This window comes from Ranitomeya imitator, chromosome 5, assembly GCF_032444005.1.
Source record: "Ranitomeya imitator isolate aRanImi1 chromosome 5, aRanImi1.pri, whole genome shotgun sequence".
Classification (NCBI taxonomy): Eukaryota; Metazoa; Chordata; class Amphibia; order Anura; family Dendrobatidae; genus Ranitomeya; species Ranitomeya imitator.
The window spans coordinates 407,261,882-407,280,708 of record NC_091286.1 but is presented as its reverse complement, the minus strand read 5'-3'; the positions used below and the strand labels follow the sequence as shown (position 1 = coordinate 407,280,708).

Here is an 18,827-nt window from a genome sequence, read left to right as displayed (position 1 = left end):
CACGGTATGCAATACATGTATATATCCAATGTGGGGCCTGTGCAGGAGCGGACAAAGAGACGAGGGCCCCTGTGCAGTGCAATGTGTCTGTGACAGAAGAAGACTGCTGCTTTTAAGGTGGTAGAGGACCCCCTTTCACCTTGGGGCCCTGTGCAACTGCCCAGTTTGCATCAATGTTATGTCCGCCCCTTAACCTATGAATACACATGACATTTACGTCAGGAGGACGACATCTGCATCAGCAAAGAGACACTGTAAATACAAGGATTGTGAGCAATTAGTTAAAAGGGATTCCCAAGTGATTTAAAGGGGTTGTCCACTACTAGGACAATCTCTTCTTACACTAAGGGTATGTGCACACGTCCGGATTTTTAGCGTTTTTTTTGCGGAATTTCGCTATAAAAACGCTATAAATCCACATAAAAAACGCTAAAATTATGCATTCTATCATTTAGAATGCATTCCGCATTTTTTGTGCAGATGTATGCGTTTTTTTCCGCAAAAAAAAAAAAAAAATCCGCAAAAAGAATGGACATGCTCATTCTTTTTGCGGATTTTTTGCGGATTTAATAGCAAAACTAACATTCAGGAAAAAAAAAAACGCAAAAAATCCGCAAAAAATCAGCGCAAATTCCGCGAGAAATCCGCGCTGAAAAAAACGCGAATTTCTGGCAGAATTCTCAGGATTTTGTCAGGAAAAAAACCTGACATGTGCACATACCCCAAGTGTTCGGCCTCAATACTCCCCTCCCATGCCGGCTCCTTTCCCCAGCTGTGTCGGCACTCGCAGTTCTGGAACCGTGATGCGGTAGATGACCTGCGATGCCCGGCGCCCATTCAGTGCTGGCGTCACTGTCCAGCTGATCCCTGGCTTCCTCTTCATATTCTGTTTGTCCAAAGACCAAGACAGTGACGCCAGCGCTGATTGGGCACCGGCGCCACAACACCGCACAAGAGCCCTGGGGAGAGAGAGTGCCGACAAAGCAGAAATAGACCGACACGGGGGGGCGAGTATAAGCTTTATTATTTTATCGGGGCATAACCTTTAGTTTAAAAAGAGGTTGTCATAGTAGTGGACAACCCCTTTAATAATGATGACGTATCATTGGATTAGGTCGTCAATATCAAATCAGTGGGGCCCCCAACACCCATCGCCTCACGGATCAGTTATCTGCTCTGTCGGCGGCCGGATGTAATGCACATCTCCATGCTGCTTATTCGTGCAGTTTCTTATTTGGGGCTGAAGTTGGTTTCTTATTCAGCAATTTCTTTTCTTCCTGTTTGGTACAGGTTTAACAACCCCACCAAAATTTACAATAATAAAACAATGCAGCGAGGTGCCCTGACGTGAATATGCTTAAAGGCAGCTACAAAAGTTATAACACTGGCCAAAAAGTGGGCACCGAAGGGTGTTATTGAAAAGGTTAAATAACTTTAGGCCACTGATCACACACCACAAATACACAAACCGGGATGGCTCGCATCAAATTCAGGTGACACCTGTCCCAAATGTGTTCAGGGCATCAGAACGGGCAAATAGCCACTTTCCACAAATTTGAATAAGTAACTGGTGTTTTTCAGGGGTTAAACGACTTTGGGCCACTGATCTCACTACATACATGGCGATGGCCTGCATGACATTCTGCTCACTACAGCCTGGCTCAAATGGGTTCTGGGCATGAGAACCGTCATCAAAGCGGGAAAATAGTCATTTTTTACAGTTTTAAATAAGTAACTAGTGGTTTTTACCCCCTTAGTGACGGAGCCAAATTTTTGACATCTCACCAGTGTCACTTTATGTAGTAATAACTCTGCAACGCTTCAACAAATCCCAGTGATTTTGAGAATGTTTTTTCATGACACATTATACTTTGTGATAATGGTAAATTTAGGTCAATATGTTTTGTGATTATAAAAAAAAAAAAAAAATGTAAAAAATTTGAGAAATAGTTAAAAAATTAGCAATTTTCAAACTTTGAAAGATTATCCCTTTAATCCAGATAGTCATGCCACAGCAAACCATTAATAAATAACATTTCCCACATGTCGGCTTTACATCAGTACCATTTGTAAAATGTTGTTTTATTTTGTTAGCATTTTAGGAGGTTTAAAAATGTAGCAGCAATTTTTCATTTTTTCAAGGAAATTTACAAAATTGATTTTTATTTTAGGGACTTATCCATGTTTGAAGTGACTTTATGGGTCCCATATATTGGGAAACCCCCAAAAGTTATACCATTTTAAAAACAGCACCCCCTGACATATCAAAAACTGCTGTCAGGTAGTTTATTAACCCTTCAGGTGCTTTACAGGAATTAATGCAAAGTGGTATGACAGAAATGAAAATGTGTATTTTTACCACCTAAATGCCTCTAACTTCGGAACAGATTACTATAGCTGTCAGACTCTAAGGCCGCTATTTGGTCGTGAATTGCCATCGCAAACATCAGGACCACAAAATCATGATCTGAGGGCACCAGTTTGGATAAAGAAGAAGCCCCCACACTCTGTTAACCATTTATATGATGTAGGCACTATTGACAGCAGCATCTAAGGGGTTAAACAGATGTGGAGGGTGGAAACACTGATCGTGGCTGATGCAGAAAGTTGTCAGCTATAGTAGGGGTGTCAAACTGCATTCCTCAAGGGCCGCAAACCGGTCATGTTTTCAGGATTTCCTTGTATTGCACAGGTGATAATTTAATCATCTGCACAGAATGATTCCAGCACCTTGTGCAATGCTAAGGAAATCCTGAAAACATGACCGGTTTGCGGCCCTTGAGGAATGCAGTTTGACACCCCTGAGCTATAGTGTACAGCCGACAGCTACTGGATTGTCACCTGTATGAGGAGGCTATTCTTTAATATCTCAGGTCAGTTAAAAGACGTATTAGCTGTCATTAAGGGGTTAAAGTGTTAAATAACCTTGGCCCACTGATCTTATAGCAGCAGCACAAAAACAGAGCCACATCCAGATCACTTTTCTTTCAGGCTGGCCGGAGTGGCTACTGATCAAAAAAGCTCTAATCAAATTTGGCAAATTGCAACTATGTACTGATCTCACCTAGTTACTTACAATATTTGTTTTAAGGGTTAAAGGGGTTGTCGCGTCCTAAGCTAAAAGTCTACAGTCTCTGTGACTACAGACGTGAGAATCCTTACAGCGCCAGCACTGTTCACTATGAGGATAATCCGCGGCAGCCGTGTGACCACAAGAATGAGAATTACACAGCTGCTGTCACGGCCGACTAAATGGGGCCGGCTTTGCTTAAAGGGCCACTGTCACCCCCTCCAGCCGTTTTAAACTAAAAGAGCCACCTTGTGCAACAGTAATGCTGCATTCTAACAAGGTGGCTCTTTTAGTTTTTGCTTCTGTTATTCCTTCAATAAAGCGTTTTATAATTTTCCCCAAATACCTATCTTTAGCCAGGGAGGCAGGTCTGAAGCCCCCTCTTTGAAGCGCCCAACTGCCGTCAGTCATCTCTTCTGGGGCGCTGGTCGCCGCCCCTTCAGCGCTGTTTACGTCTGAAATCCGGCGCCTGCGCTGTGCGTGCGTGCCTGCCAGGGGCAGGCGCATTGAGTAGTGGCCGTCATAGCTCAGATGCCAGGTTCCTGACGGCGCCTGTGCGGTCACCCTGTTGCTGAATCCCCGCCCCGCAGTGTGTTATGCATTATGCACAGTGCGGGGCGGGGATTCAGTAACAGGGTGGCCGCACTGCCCGCACAGGCGCCGTCAGGAACCCGGCATCTGAGCTATGACGGCCACTACTCAATGCGCCTGCCCCTGGCAGGCACGCACAGCGCAGGCGCTGGATTTCAGACGTAAACAGCGCTGAAGGGGCGGCGACCAGCGCCCCAGAAGAGATGACTGACGGCAGTTGGGCGCTTCAGACCTGCCTCCATGGCTAAAGATAGGTATTTGGGGAAAATTATAAAACGCTTTATTGAAGGAATAACAAAAGCAAAAACTAAAAGAGCCACCTTGTTAGAATGCAGCATTACTGCTGCACAAGGTGGCTCTTTTAGTTTAACCCCTTAATGACCGCCAATACGTCTTTTAACTGACCTGAGATATAAGAGAATAGTATCCCCATACAGATGACAATCCAGCATCTGTCGGTTGTACACTATAGCTGACAACTTGCTGTACCAGCCACGATCAGTATTTGCACTTTCTAAATCTGTTTAACCCCTTAGATGCTGCTGTCAATAGTGACTACATCATTATAAATGGTTAACAGAGTGTGGGGGCTTCTCCTTTGTCACAATTGGTGCCCTCAGATCATGATTTTGTTGTCCTGATGTTTGCCATGGCAATTCATGACCAAATAGCGGCCTTAGAGTCTGACGGCTGTAGTAATCTGTTTAGAAGTTAGCAACATTTAGGTGGTAAAAATACACATTTTCATTTCTGTCATACCACTTTGCATTAATTCCTGTAAAGCACCTGAAGGGTTAATAAACTACCTGACAGCAGTTTTCAATATGTTTAGGGGTGCTGTTTTTAAAATGGTATCACGTTTGTGGGTTTCCCAATATATGGGACCCCTAAAGTCACTTCAAACATGGATAAGTCCCTAAAAAAATAAATTTTGTAAATTTCTTTGAAAAAATGAAAAATTGCTGCTACATTTTTAAACCTCCTAAAATGCTAACAAAATAAAATAACATTTTACAAATGGTGCTGATGTAAAGCTGACATGTGGGAAATGTTATTTATTAATGGTTTGCTGTTGTATGACTATCTGGATTAAAGGGATAATCATTCAAATTTAGAAAATTGCTAATTTTTTAACATTTTTCTCAAATTTTTTATATTTTTTATAAATAAACACAAAAAATGTTGAACAAAATTTACCATTATCATAAAGTATAATGTGTCACGAAAAAACAATCTCAAAATAACTGGGATTTGTTGAAGCGTTGCAGAGTTATTACCACATAAAGTGACACTGGTCAGATTTCAAAAATTTGGCTCGGTCACTAAGGGGTTAAAACAGCTGGAGGGGGTGACAGTGGCCCTTTAATGCAAGTGAACTGAGCGAGGCCAGACACGTCTGGTCAGAATGTGGCCGAAAGTATGCAAATAACATCCTTGTGGTCACACGCCCGACGCTTATGGCGAAGGAGAATCCTCAGCGTGATGTAAATATTCACAAGTCTGCAGTAACAGAGTCACATCGAGTGACTGCAGACTTTTAGCTTAAGACAGGACAACCCCTTTCTGACATCTGACGTACTATCCCATCTATGTGCCCTGCATGGATGCATGGATGCATTTGGATCGGAGACCCCGCGGCACACTGCAGGGTCCAGATTGCTACTATGCAGACCCGATGTCGATGACGACATCCGAGTCTCCAGAGCTGAGAGACTTCCTGTCATGCGCAGTGCATCTCAGGAAGTCTCTAAGGACAGTGTGCAAAATGTGCTGCGCTGACAGCTTCTATAGCATGTAGATCTGCATGCTATAGAAGCGATCAGCCTGAACAAAATGAGTGTCCCATAGTGGGACAGTGTAAAAAAAATGAAATAAAAATTTTAATAATTGTAAAAATATTTTAAAAAAAAAATCAATATTTATTCTAGCACTAAATAAATATTTAAATGACAAAAATTCTAAACAATAAAAGTACACATATTTGGTATCCCCGCGTCCGTAATGACCCAACCTATAAAACTATCCCACTAGTTAACCTCTTTAGTGAACACCATAAAAAAAAAAAATCAAGGCAAAAAAATAGAATTATTCTTACCGTTAATTCGGTTTCTAGGAACCTTCCACGACAGCGGTACTGGATGATGTCTCCCCGCCCTAATGGGGGACAGGAAACACAAAGAGGTTAAATACCCTCCCCTTCCTGCCATCTCCAGTGTTTTTTCTGGACACAGTAGTATGTATAGTTACCACTTAAGTGCAGGAATCATCCAATAAAATCATCAGATAGGGAGGGAAATTAGTGCTGTCGTGGAAGGTTCCTAGAAACCGAATTAACGGTAAGAATAATTCTATTTTCTCCAGTCACCTTCCACGACAGCGGTACTGGAGTAGTACCAACAAATAATTTTTAGGGGGGGGACAACCGCCTGCAGAACTGTTCTGCCGAAAGTTAAATCCCGGTTGAAATCAAGCCTGTAGTGCCTGGTGAACGTATGTACTGATGACCAGGTGGCAGCTCTGCAAATCTGCTCCGTAGAAGCTTCACCCCTCTCTGCCCATGATGTTGACACCGACCGTGTAGAATGGGCCTTTAGTGATGGAGGAGGTGGTAGATTCTGGGATGAGTATGCCAGAGATATGGCTTGTTTAATCCAGTTGGCGATAGTATTTTTCGTAGCCTTTCTGCCTTTGTTCTTCCCGGAGAGTTGAATGAAGAGATTTTGTTCAATCCTCCAACTCTCTGTTTGTGAAAGATAATGTAACACCACTCTGCGGACATCCAGAGTGCGGAAGGACTCTTCCTTCACATTAGAAGGATCTGGGTAGAACGAGGGCAACACTATGTCCTGACCTCTATGAAAGTCTGATGTTACTTTAGGTAGGAAGGTAGGATCTAGACGCAGGATTATACTATCAGATGTTACCCTTAAGTAAGGCTCTTGTATGGATAGGGCATGCAGTTCTCCTATCCGTCTGGCCGAGGTAATAGCCACTAAAAAGACCGTTTTTAGGGTAAGAACCTTTAATGAAATATGAGATAAAGGCTCAAAAGGATCTCGAGTTAGACTCTTAAGGACCAGATTAAGGTCCCAAGGAGGAGTATTGTTGAGAACTCTGGGACGGATTCTAGTTGCTGAAGTAACAAAGCGCCTGATCCACCGATGTTTGGCTAGATCCTGATCGAAATAGGAGCTAAGTGCTGAAATTTGTACCTTTAAGGTGTTAGGCTTAAGACCCAACTCTAGACCCTTTTGCAAGAAGTCCAGAATTTTGGCAATATTTGGATGAAATGGATCAGGAATGTCTGGAAGATACCACGATGAAAACCTCTTCCAGATTTTGGCATAAATGGCATTTGTTATGGGTTTTCTACTGTTCTGGAGAGTATGAATTACTCCATCTGAGAGACCTCTTGCCTTTAGTATCTCGGCCTCAGAAGCCATGCTGAAAGATTCAATCTGTGAAGATTTGGATGCAGCAATGGACCCTGACGAAGAAGATTTTCCTTCTGAGGTAGACACACTGGACCTTCCTGGGCCATGTCTAACAGGGCACTGTACCAACTCCTCCCTGGCCATGTTGGCGCTATCAAAATCGCCGTAACTCGTTCCGATCGGATCTTCTGTAGAGTTTTCAATATTAATGGGATCGGAGGGAATGCATAAACAAGGTCGAACCTCCACGGGTGAGAGAACGCATCCATGCCCAGTGCTCTGTCTGTCATATTTAAGGAGAAATAAGTTCGCAGCTTGGCATTCTGACTGTTGGCAAAAAGGTCCACCTCTGGGATCCCCCATCTGGAAATCAGGGAGAGAAAGACCTTCTGGTCCAGACACCATTCTCCTGGATGCACATCCCTTCTGCTCAAGAAATCTGCCTGGGTATTGGCTGACCCCTTCAGGTGAATTGCTGAGATAGAGAGAACGTGTCTCTCTGCCCAGAAAAAAAATGTTTGAGGCTAAGGTCTTTAGTTTCCTGAATCTTGTGCCTCCTTGATGACGAAGGTATGCTACCGTGGTCATGTTGTCGGAATATATTCTGACATGGTGTCCTTGAACAAGGGAGGATGCAGCTCTTAATGCTTCTTCTACTGCTTTCAGTTCTCTGAAGTTTGAAGAGCTTGCTCTGATGTCTGGGCCCCAGGTGCCCTGGAAATGGGTTCCCTCGACTATAGCTCCCCATCCCCTTTGACTGGCATCCGATGTTAGTGTCTTTAGTGGGATCTGATCCCAACTGACCCCCTTTTGGAGGTTTCGAACCCGTAGCCACCATGCCAGGGATGCCCTGACATGATTGGGAAGGCAAACTCTCTTGGAGAGAGAACTCTGCTGACCGTCCCAGGATGATAGGACATGGGTTTGGAGGATTCTCGTGTGGGCCTGTGCCCAAGGTACCATCTGGATACAAGATGTTAGAGATCCCAGCACAGACATGGAATGTCGTAGAGTAGGAGCCTTCAGGGTTCTGAATGCCGTTATCTTCTGTACCAGATCGAGTTGACGTTCTCTGGGCAGAAAGGATCTCCTCGCCTCCGAGTCCAGAAGGACTCCTAGGAACTTCTTCCTCCTGGAGGGATGAAGGTCCGATTTTTCTAGATTTGGGATCCAACCCAATGATTTTAGGATTTCTAGAGACCTTGTTAAGTCGGCACTGAGGCGGGAGACTGAGGGAGCGACAATGAGAAGATCGTCTAGATAGGGTACTATGCAGATGCCCTGAAGACGGATGAATATAATGGCTTCTGTCATGATTTTTGTAAAGACTCTGGGTGCTGAGGCGATTCCGAAGGGAAGGGAGTTGAACTGATAGTGTACTATCTCCCGATCCTGAGATATTGCAAATCTTAGGAACTTCCGGAATTCTGGATGGATTGGGACGTGGTAATAAGCGTCCCTCAGATCTACTGTAGCCATCACCCAGTCCTGTCCTATCAGAGGGATCGCTGTCTTGACCGACTCCATCTTGAACCTCCTGTAGGTTATTACTTGATTCAGGGGCTTCAAGTTGATTATTATTCGGTGCTTCCCCGAAGGCTTCTTGATCAGAAACAGATGGGAATAGTGTCCTCTGCCAATTTCTTGCTGAGGTACTGGGGAAATTACTCCTTCCTGGAGTAAGTTCTGTAGGCCGGAAAGGAATGCGCCCTGAGGGCTGAGACTCTGTAATGAGGTTATCCTCATGTGATGAGGGGGAGGGCTCTCGAACTCTAATTTTAGTCCATTCTGAATAGTGTCGAGTACCCACTGGTTCGACGAAATGGACCTCCACTGGTTGATAAAGTTCGAGAGACGCCCCCCAACGCCCTGGGCGTAGTCACTGCTTTTCTGGGGTCTGCTGGGACTGGGGAACCAGGATGTTCCTACCTTTCCCCCCTTTTGGATAGCTCCAGCGTCCTGATTTGCCTTTCCCTTTGAATTCCCGTTGGAAGGGTTGCTCTTTTGAGGGACGAAAAAAACGTTTCTTCGGATTTCTCTGTTCCGGAAGCGCTTTCTTTTTGTCCGTTGCTTTATCCAGAATATCATCCAGGGCCTGCCCGAACTGATAGCGGCCCTGAAAGGGAATGGCACATAGTTTTGTTTTGGACGTTATATCCCCACTCCAAGACTTGAGCCATAGAGCTCTTCTGGCTGAGTTAGAGAGAACTGCTGATTTGGCAGCCACTCTTACGGACTCTGCCGAAGCATCGGCCAGGAAGCCCGTAGCTTTCTGGAGAAGCGGGAGAGAATCTAAGATTATTTCCCTAGATGTTCCCTGGGTAAGGTGGTCTTCCAGCGTGCGGAGCCAACGAAATAGGGATCTAGCCACGCAGGTGGACGCAATGTTTGTTTTAAGGAGATTGGTAGAAGTCTCCCACGATCTTCTTAGTAAACTCTCCATTTTGCGGTCCATAGGGTCTCTGAGTTGGGAAGAATCCTCGAAAGGGAGGGTTGTCTTTTTTGACACTCTAGAGACCTGCACGTCTACCTTAGGGGTATCCCACAGAGAGACATCTCCATCGAGAGAAAAACGATTTTTAAGTTCAGAGGGAACAGAAAGACCTTTTTCAGGTGATTCCCATTCATGAAGGATGAGAGACTGTACATTCTCATGTATAGGGAACCCTTTCAATTTTTTAGGTTTCAACCCACCGAACATCTCATCCTGCACCGATGGCTTCTCCTCCTCCTCCTCAACACCCATTGTCCCCCTGACCATACGGATTAACTCCTGTATGTCCTCTGAGGAAAAATAATATTTTTTACTCTCCTCTCTGGGGGTGGAAGTGGAGCCCTCATTCTCCCACAAATCCTTCGAGCCGGAGGAATGAACTTCACCAGAATCTGAATCAGAAGTAACCACCGTCGTCTTCCTTTTTTTAGGAGGAGGTGGCGGAGGTAACAGAGACTGGGAAAGGGCCGATACCGAGGATTGCACTTCCTGTTTAATGAGGGATTTAATGCTCTCAAACAAGGATGGCTGTTCTGAGCGAATTATTTCATCGGTGCAGGGCTGGCATAGTCTCTTCTTGTAAGAAGAAGGTAGTTTTGATGCACAAACACCACATTTACGATCTTCCGATTTTGTCTTGGAAGATCTGTCCTTCCTAGGGGCAGAGGCCTTGTCTCCCTAAAAAAGAGAGAGAAGGGGACTAAGTATATGGCACCCTAAGGAATACAGGGGTAAAGGGACCTTAACCCGCTACTCACGGTAGGAGGGAGGACGCAGGGCTCGGCAGAAGCAGAGATAGATCTGTCACCCTCCATGGTCAGTCAGCACTGTAGTCCAGTCAGTCAGACAGGGGGCCTTACCTGGAGGTGACTACCAGGGTTAAATACCGTGGAAGTTGCGTCCCATGTTGTGCTCCTCCTCCCGGTCCCAGGCGTAGGGGAAAGACCGCTATGCCGCCAACAGAAACTGCAGTCCGACGCGCGTGCGTTCCACCGCTGGAACGCACATGCCGAGAACCGGAAGTTCGGGTACTTCCGGTTCGCGCGTCCACTGTTTCCGGCCATGAGGAGAGGAGGAAATGCCGGGGAGCCGCGCGGGGACCCCGGCCGCACCACACCGCTCCGCTTTACTCCCGAAGGAGCGCGGGAGGAGCGGAGAAAGGGTCCCGAGTCCGCACCATGTGGGGAGACGGGAGCAGCGCCGCAGGGAGGAGACACATCCCGACCCAGGCTGCCCGGCTAGGTAAGACCTGAGTGCGCCGATCGCCGGCCACGGCAGCACTACCGCAGGACCTCTTCATGCCCCAATAGGGGACAGGAAAAACACTGGAGATGGCAGGAAGGGGAGGGTATTTAACCTCTTTGTGTTTCCTGTCCCCCATTAGGGCGGGGAGACATCCTCCAGTACCGCTGTCGTGGAAGGTGACTGGAGAAACAATGCTTTATCATCATACAGCCGAACAAAAAGTGGAATAACACACGATCAAAAAGACAGATATAAATAATCATGGTACCGCTGAGAACTATCTTGTCCAGCAACATCAAGCCGCCATACTGCTCCATCAAGGGAAAAATAAAAATGTTATAGCTCTCAGAATAAAGCGATGCAAAAATAATTATTTCTTATATAAAATAGTTTTTATTGTATAAAAGCACCAAAACATTAAAAAAATATATAAATGAGGTATCGCTGTAATCGTACTGACCCGAAGAGTAAAACTGCTTTATCAATTTCATCACACGCAGAACGGTAAAAACGAAATCCCCTCCCTCCCCCCCCCCCCCCCCAAAAAAAAAAAAAGAAATTCATAATTTGCTGGTTTTTGTTTATTCTGCCTCCCAAGAATTGGAATAAAAATCGATCAAAAAATGTAATGTGCTTGAAAATGGTACCAACAAAAACGTCAACTCATCCCTCAAAAACCAAGACTTCACATGACTCTGTGGGCCAAAATATGGAAAAATTATAGCTCTCAAAATATGGTGATGCAAAAGCTATTTTTTTTTTAAATAAAAAGCATCTTTTAGTGTGTGACTGCAGCCAGACAGAAAAACCTGCTATAACGCCTCTTTCACATGTCCTGATATTTCCAGTACTGTAGATGTCAGTGTCCGTGTGTAATATTTGCGGCACACGTGTGGCATGCGTGTGCCGCATCAGTACCACAAGGACGGGCGCCAGGGAAGAAGTGTTACAGTAAGTGCTGTTCCCTGGTGCTGAACATGGCTCTCATCATTCCCCCCTGCTTGCGCCGATCGCCTGCAGAGCAGGGGAGAATGATGAGAGCCGAGTTCAGCACCAGGTAACAGCACTTACTGTAACACTTCTTCCCTGGCGCCGATGCGTGTCACATTGATGACATCCATGTATGTAAGTGTACACACAAGTGCTGGATGTTTTGTGGCCCGTGTGGACATTAAAAAACGGATATGTCAGCGTGTTTTGCCCACGGACACACGGTCCATGGAAACACACTGATATGGTCACAGACCCATTCACTTGAATAGGCAAATAGCACTCCGTTCCTCCCGAGTCTCTCTGCATAGCTGCCCAATGGTATAAAATTCTGTGACACACCCATGGTGTCAATATGATCACTGCACCCCTAGATAAATTCATTGAGAGGTGTAATTCTTAAAATGGGGTCACTTATGGGAGGTTCTGCTGTTTTGGCACCTCATGGGCTCTCCCAGTGGGTCATGGCACCTGCAAACCATAACAGTAAAATCTGGCGCTCCTTCCCTTCCGAGCTCTGCCATGCGCCCAAACAGTGGTTTACCCCCACATATGGGGTATCCGCATACTCAGAACAAATTGCTCTTGGAGTCCAATTTCTCCTGTTACCCTTTGTAAAATAAAAAACTGGGAGCGAAAAGATCATTTTTGTGGAAACAATATGATTATTTATTTTTAGGCTCTACGTTATAAACTTCTGTGAAGCACTTGGGGGTTTAAAGTGCTCACCACACATCTAGATAAGTTCCTTGGGGGGGGGGGGGGATTAGTTTCCAAAATGGTGTCACTTGTGGGGGGTTTCCACTGTTTAGACACATCAGTGGCTCTCCAAACGCGACATGGCGTCCGATCTCAATTCCAGCCAATTTTGCACTGAAAAGTCAAATGGCGCTCCTTCCTTTCCAAGCTCTGCCATGCACCCAAACAGTGGTTTACCCCCACATATGGGGTATCAGTGTACTCAGGACAAATTGCACAATAACTTTTGGGGTCCTGTTACCCTTGAGAAAATAAAAAAAATTGGATCTGAAGTAATTTTTTTGTGAAAAAAAGTTAAAATGTTCTTTTTTTTTTACATTCCAAAAATTCCTGTGAAGCACCACAAGGGTTAATAGGCTTCTTGAATGTGGTTTTGCGCACCTTGAGGGGTGCAGCTTTTAGAATGGTGTCACTTTTGGGAATTTTCTATCATATAGACCCCTCAAAGTGACGTCAAATGTGATGTGGTCCCTAAAAAAAAATGGTGGTGTAAAAATGAGAAATCGCTGGTCAACTTTTAACCCTTATAACTCCCTAAGGCCGGGTTCACATTGCGTTACCAGCAGTCCGTTCAACACACGCGTTAACGGGCTGCTGTTATCGGCACTTGCGTTATGTCATATCGCTAGCGCAGATTGAGCTAGCAGATACTCTATCTGTGCTAGCAGTGACGGACCCAGAAACATTGCAGCCCCGCGTCCCAGGGTCCGTCAATGACGGCACATTGCTAGCGCACGCCCATTGTGGGTGTGCACTAGCGATGTGCCCGAAATAGATCATAATGGCAGCGTTAACGTACTGCTAAAACGCAATGTGAACCTAGCCTAACAAAAAATGTTGGTTCCAAAATTGTGCTAATGTAATGTAGACATGTGGGAAATGTTACTTATTAAGTATTTTGTGTGACATATCTCTGTAATTTAAGAGCAAGAAAATTCAAAGTTGGAAAATTCTGAAATTTTCGCCAAATTTCCATTTTTTCACTAATAAAAACAAGTCATATCAAAGAAACTTTACCAATAACATGAAGTACAATATGTCACGAGAAAACATTGTCAGAATCAGCGGGATCCATTGAAGCGTTCCAAAGTTATAACCTCATAAGAATTGTAAAAATTGGCCTGGTTATTAACGTGCAAACCAGCCTTGGGGGTAAAGGGGTTAAAACAAATAAGTAACTTATTCAGAGCAGCACAAGGTTGCAATTTGCCATCTTTCATGCCAGCTTCTTTGATCAGTATTTTGACCAGTCTGAAAGAAAACTGATTTTGATGTGGATCTTTCTGTTTTGTGCAGGTCTTATAAGATCAATGGCCCAAGGTCATTTAACACTTAAAATAACACTAGCTGTTTAGGCTGTAATGACCTGAACTTGATGCGGGGCATGACTGTGTATTCTTAGTGCGAGTTCAGTGGCCCAAAGTCATTTAACCACTGAAAAACACCAGTTACTTGTTCAAATGAGGGAAAGTGACTATTTGCCCACTTTGATACCCGTTCTGATGCTCAGAACATATTTGGATAAGGCTGGAGTGATGTGAATTTGATGCCGGGCATCGCTATATATGTAACTAAATATGTAACTAGATTGCCCAGCCACGTAGTAGATTGCTCAGCCACGTAGTAGATTGCTCAGCCACGTAGTAGATTGCTCAGCCACGTAGTAGATTGCCCAGCCACGTAGTAGATTGCCCAGCCACGTAGTAGATTGCCCAGCCACGTAGTAGATTGCCCAGCCACGTAGTAGATTGCCCAGCCACGTAGTAGATTGCCCAGCCACGTAGTAGATTGCTCAGCCACGTAGTAGATTGCTCAGCCACGTAGTAGATTGCTCAGCCACGTAGTAGATTGCCCAGCCACGTAGTAGATTGCCCAGCCACGTAGTAGATTGCTCAGCCACGTAGTAGATTGCTCAGCCACGTAGTAGATTGCTCAGCCACGTAGTAGATTGCCCAGCCACGTAGTAGATTGCCCAGCCACGTAGTAGATTGCCCAGCCACGTAGTAGATTGCCCAGCCACGTAGTAGATTGCCCAGCCACGTAGTAGATTGCTCAGCCACGTAATAGATTGCTCAGCCACGTAGTAGATTGCCTACAGCACAGAGGCACGTAGCATATTGCACAGCCCATGCAGTGTATTGGCCAGCCACGTATGACACAGGTGAAAAATATAAAAAATAAACACATACTCACCTTCCGCAGGCGCGTTGTAGCACTGTCCACAGATTATCGCTGGCGGCGGCCATCTTCCGGAGGTCGCGCGTGCGCAAATGGTAGTGCTCGGCTTCCCGGGGCTTCATGAAAATGGCTGCGGGATGCCGCGCGTGCGCAGATGGAGATCGCGGCGGCCATTTTCCTGAAGCCGAGTTCCATTGCAAGTCCCAGGGCTGGTGTGAGCAGGACCTATGATGACGTCGCGGTCACATGACCGTGACGTCACGGCAGGTCCTTGCCGCACACCAGCCCTGGGACAGGACCTCACCACAAGCTGCCGCTTGCAATGGAGCGGTCCGGGGAGCGTGGCAAGGAGCGAGAAAGGCGGCGGAGGGTGAGTATAGCAGGTTTTTTTTTTATTATTATTATTTTTAACATGCATATTTTTACTATTGATGCTGCATAGGCAGCATCAATAGTAAATAGTTGGGGGACACACAGGGTTAATAGCAGCGGTAACAGAGTCCGTTACACCGCGGGCCGTTACCGCTGCCATTAACCCTGTGTGAGCGGGATTACGGAGCGGGCGCCGGGCAGTGAGTGCAGGGGAGTAGGGGAGGGACTAATCGGACTGTGGCCATCGCTGATTGGTCACGGCAGCCATGACAGGCAGCTGCCGAGACCAATCAGCGAACGAATAACCGTGACAGAAGGACAGACAGACGGAAGTACCCCTTAGACAATTATGTATATAGATGGTGGTGTGAGATAAGGCCCAGAGTCATTTAACCTCTGAAAAACACAAATTACTGTATATACTCGAGTATAAGCCAAGATTTTCAGCCCATTTTTTAGGCTAAAAGTGCCCCTCTCGGCTTATACTCGAGACATAGTCCCAGGGCTCGGCAGGGAAGGGGGATCGGCGGCTGTCACATCATACTCACCTGCTCCTGGAGCGGTCCCTGCTTCTCAGATGGTCTCTGATGCCGGCAGCTTGTTCCTTTGTTCAGCGGTCACATGATACCACTCATTAAAGTAATGAATATGGCCCCGACTCCACTCCCATAGGGGTGGAGCGCATATTAATTACTTTAATGAGCGGTACCCAGTGACCGCTGAACACAGGAACAAGCTGCTGGTGTCAGAGAGACCATCAGAGAAGCTGCCAGGGACTGCGCCGGGAGAGTGAGCATAACGGGGGCAGGGTGAGCCATGCAATAGTCACCTGTCCCCGTTCCACCGCTGCGCGCCGCTCCGTCTTCCGCATCCTCTGGCTGTGACGTTCAGGTCGGAGGGCGCGATGACGTGTTTAGTGTGAAACCGCCCTCTGCCTGAACAGTCACAGCAGAGACCCGGAAGACAGAGCGACGGTGGAATGGGGACAGGTGAATATCGCAAGTGCTGATGTCCCCGCCTGCTTAGGACAAGAGGAGAGTTTTGTTTTGTTTTTTTTTTTTTAAATCGCAGCAGCAGCATATGGGGCATAATATTCTATGGAGCATCTTATGGAGCCACAATCAACCTTTGTGCAGCATTATATGGGGCAAATGTTTCTATGTAGCATCTTATGGGGCCATAATCAACCTTTGTGCAGCATTATATGGGGCTCCTAATTCAATATGGATATTCAAAAACACAACCTACTGATATCTCAATTTTACTTTTATTGGTATCTAGTTTATTTTTGAAATTTACCAGTAGCTGCTGCATTTCCCACCCTAGGCTTATACTCGAGTCATTAAGTTTTCCCAGTTTTTTGGTGGCAAAATTAGGGGTGTTGGCTTATACTTGTATCGGCTTATACTCAAGTATATACGGTACTTCTTCAATTCATGAAAATCGACTTTTTACCCACTTTGATGCCAATTCTGATGATCAGAACACATTTGGGCCAGGCTGGAGTGACCTGAATTTAATGAGGGCCATCACTATACTGTGTGGCTGCAGTGTGAGATGAGTGGCAAAAAGTCACTTGACCGTTCAAGAACGCCCTTCAGTGCCCACTTTGATGTCCAATTTTGGGCTGGTTTCATAACTTTTGTAGCTGCTTTTAAAGGGAATCTGTCACCACTTGAGACGTACATGACCTATTATATGGGCATACAGGTAACAGAAATGTCACACTGGTCCTACCTGTATGCCTCATATTAATGGTCTTGATGCTGGGAAATGTTATATTTTGTCTTTATGTTTATGATTTCTTCCAAGCTCCGGCGCGTGCGGTGCTGGTAAGAAATCAGCATCAGTTACAGCCCCGGAATCCTGCTCCCCCTCAGAAATACATTCCTCATCCTTCCTTCTGTGGGCAACTTCATTCAAGGATCTTCAGCGCAGACAAGTCACTGTGACCTCCGTCTGCACACCCATAATATCCTCTCCCCAAATCCTCCATGCACAGTCATTGAAAGGAACCATGTGTACATAGCGATGACTGTGCAGGGAGGAAGTGGGGCGAGCACCTTATCGGAGCACACGCCAGATGTCACAATGGAGCGGATGTCTCCCGCGCAGAAGATCCCCAAGTTGCGACTCTCCGCCATCCGTCCCCAGCGGTGCGGCTCTCCGCCATCCGTCCCCATAGGTGCGGCTCTCCGCCATCTGTCCCCAGTGGTGCGGCTCTCCGCCATCCGTCTCCAGTGGTGCGGCTCTCCGCCATCCGTCTCCAGCGGTGCGGCTCTCCGCCATCCGTCTCCAGCGGTGCGGCTCTCCGCCATCCGTCTCCAGCGGTGCGGCTCTCCGCCATCCGTCTCCAGCGGTGCGGCTCTCCGCCATCCGTCTCCAGCGGTGCGGCTCTCCGCCATCTGTCCCCAGTGGTGCGGCTCTCCTCCATCTGTCCCCAGAGGTGCGGCTCTCCGCCATCTGTCCCCAGTGGTGCGGCTCTCCGCCATCCGTCTCCAGTGGTGCGGCTCTCCGCCATCCGTCTCCAGCGGTGCGGCTCTCCGCCATCTGTCCCCAGTGGTGCGGCTCTCCGCCATCCGTCTCCAGCGGTGCGGCTCTCCGCCATCCGTCTCCAGCGGTGCGGCTCTTCGCCATCCGTCTCCAGCGGTGCGGCTCTCCGCCATCTGTCCCCAGTGGTGCGGCTCTCCTCCATCTGTCCCCAGTGGTGCGGCTCTCCGCCATCCGTCCCCAGAGGTGCGGCTCTCCGTCATCTGTCCCCAGAGGTGCGGCTCTCCGCCATCTGTCCCCAGTGGTGCGGCTCTCCGCCATCCCCCGCCAGTGGTTCAGCTCTCCGCCATCCCCCGCCAGTGGTTCAGCTTTCCTCCATCCCCCGCCAGTGGTTCAGCTTTCCTCCATCTGTCCCCAGTGGTGCAGCTCTCCGCCATCTGTCCCCAGTGGTGCGGCTCTCCGCCATCTGTCCCCAGTGGTGCGGCTCTCCGCCATCTGTCCCCAGTGGTGCAGCTCTCCGCCATCCCCCGCCAGTGGTTCAGCTTTCCTCCATCCCCCGCCAGTGGTTCAGCTTTCCTCCATCTGTCCCCAGTGGTGCGGCTCTCCTCCATCCACCATCATACAGCACAGGCCGGTGACGGAGCAGCGCACGTCCGGCCTCCCCGGGTGACTCAGCATCAGCCCGATGCCTCCGCTCTTCCTGTCCGCACTGCCCTCCCTGTCCGGGAATCCCCCCAGCTCTGACACTGTGTACACCCGCCAGTCCCGGCACAAAACACGCCGCCACCACCACACTGAGCAATGAGTCAGCAGATATCGTCCTCCCTCTCCTGTGACCCGCACGCAGTCCCCCGGAGTCCCAGCATGGCCCCGCTCACCTGCCGAGGTGATCATTGTGCTCCGTGTCTAGTCCCCGTGCTTCCTCGGTCTCCGGTGAACTGCTCCCGGCAAAGCGTTGTATCAATCTGCTGCTTCCGGCGCACACTCCGCGTCATCACCGCACCGGAAGTGTCTGCATTCCTCCTTGGTCCGTGGATTGTGAGCGCCATTTTAGAAATGGGCAAAAGCGTGTAGACAATGATAGATAGAAACTTCTCAGCTGCCAGTTGGTTTTATTCCTCGGGTAAACTGGGTGATGTGCCCTGCGTTACATCGCCATATAGAAAAATAAAATTACTACAAGATATATTTTACACACAGTTTT

At 47.3% G+C, this 18,827-nt stretch overlaps 1 protein-coding gene across 1 annotated transcript in view; it reads right to left on the bottom strand.

Annotated features, from left to right (window-relative positions):
• PSMD1 (proteasome 26S subunit, non-ATPase 1) overlaps positions 1–18,622 on the bottom strand; it is a 115,614-nt gene extending 96,992 nt beyond the window's left edge. Inside the window, exon 1 of the mRNA XM_069727001.1 lies at positions 18,502–18,622. Coding sequence (XP_069583102.1) covers positions 18,502–18,517 — 16 coding nt within the window. The 5' untranslated portion in view covers positions 18,518–18,622. The remainder of the gene's footprint in view (positions 1–18,501) is intronic.
• Between the last annotated feature and the right edge of the window lie 205 nt (positions 18,623–18,827).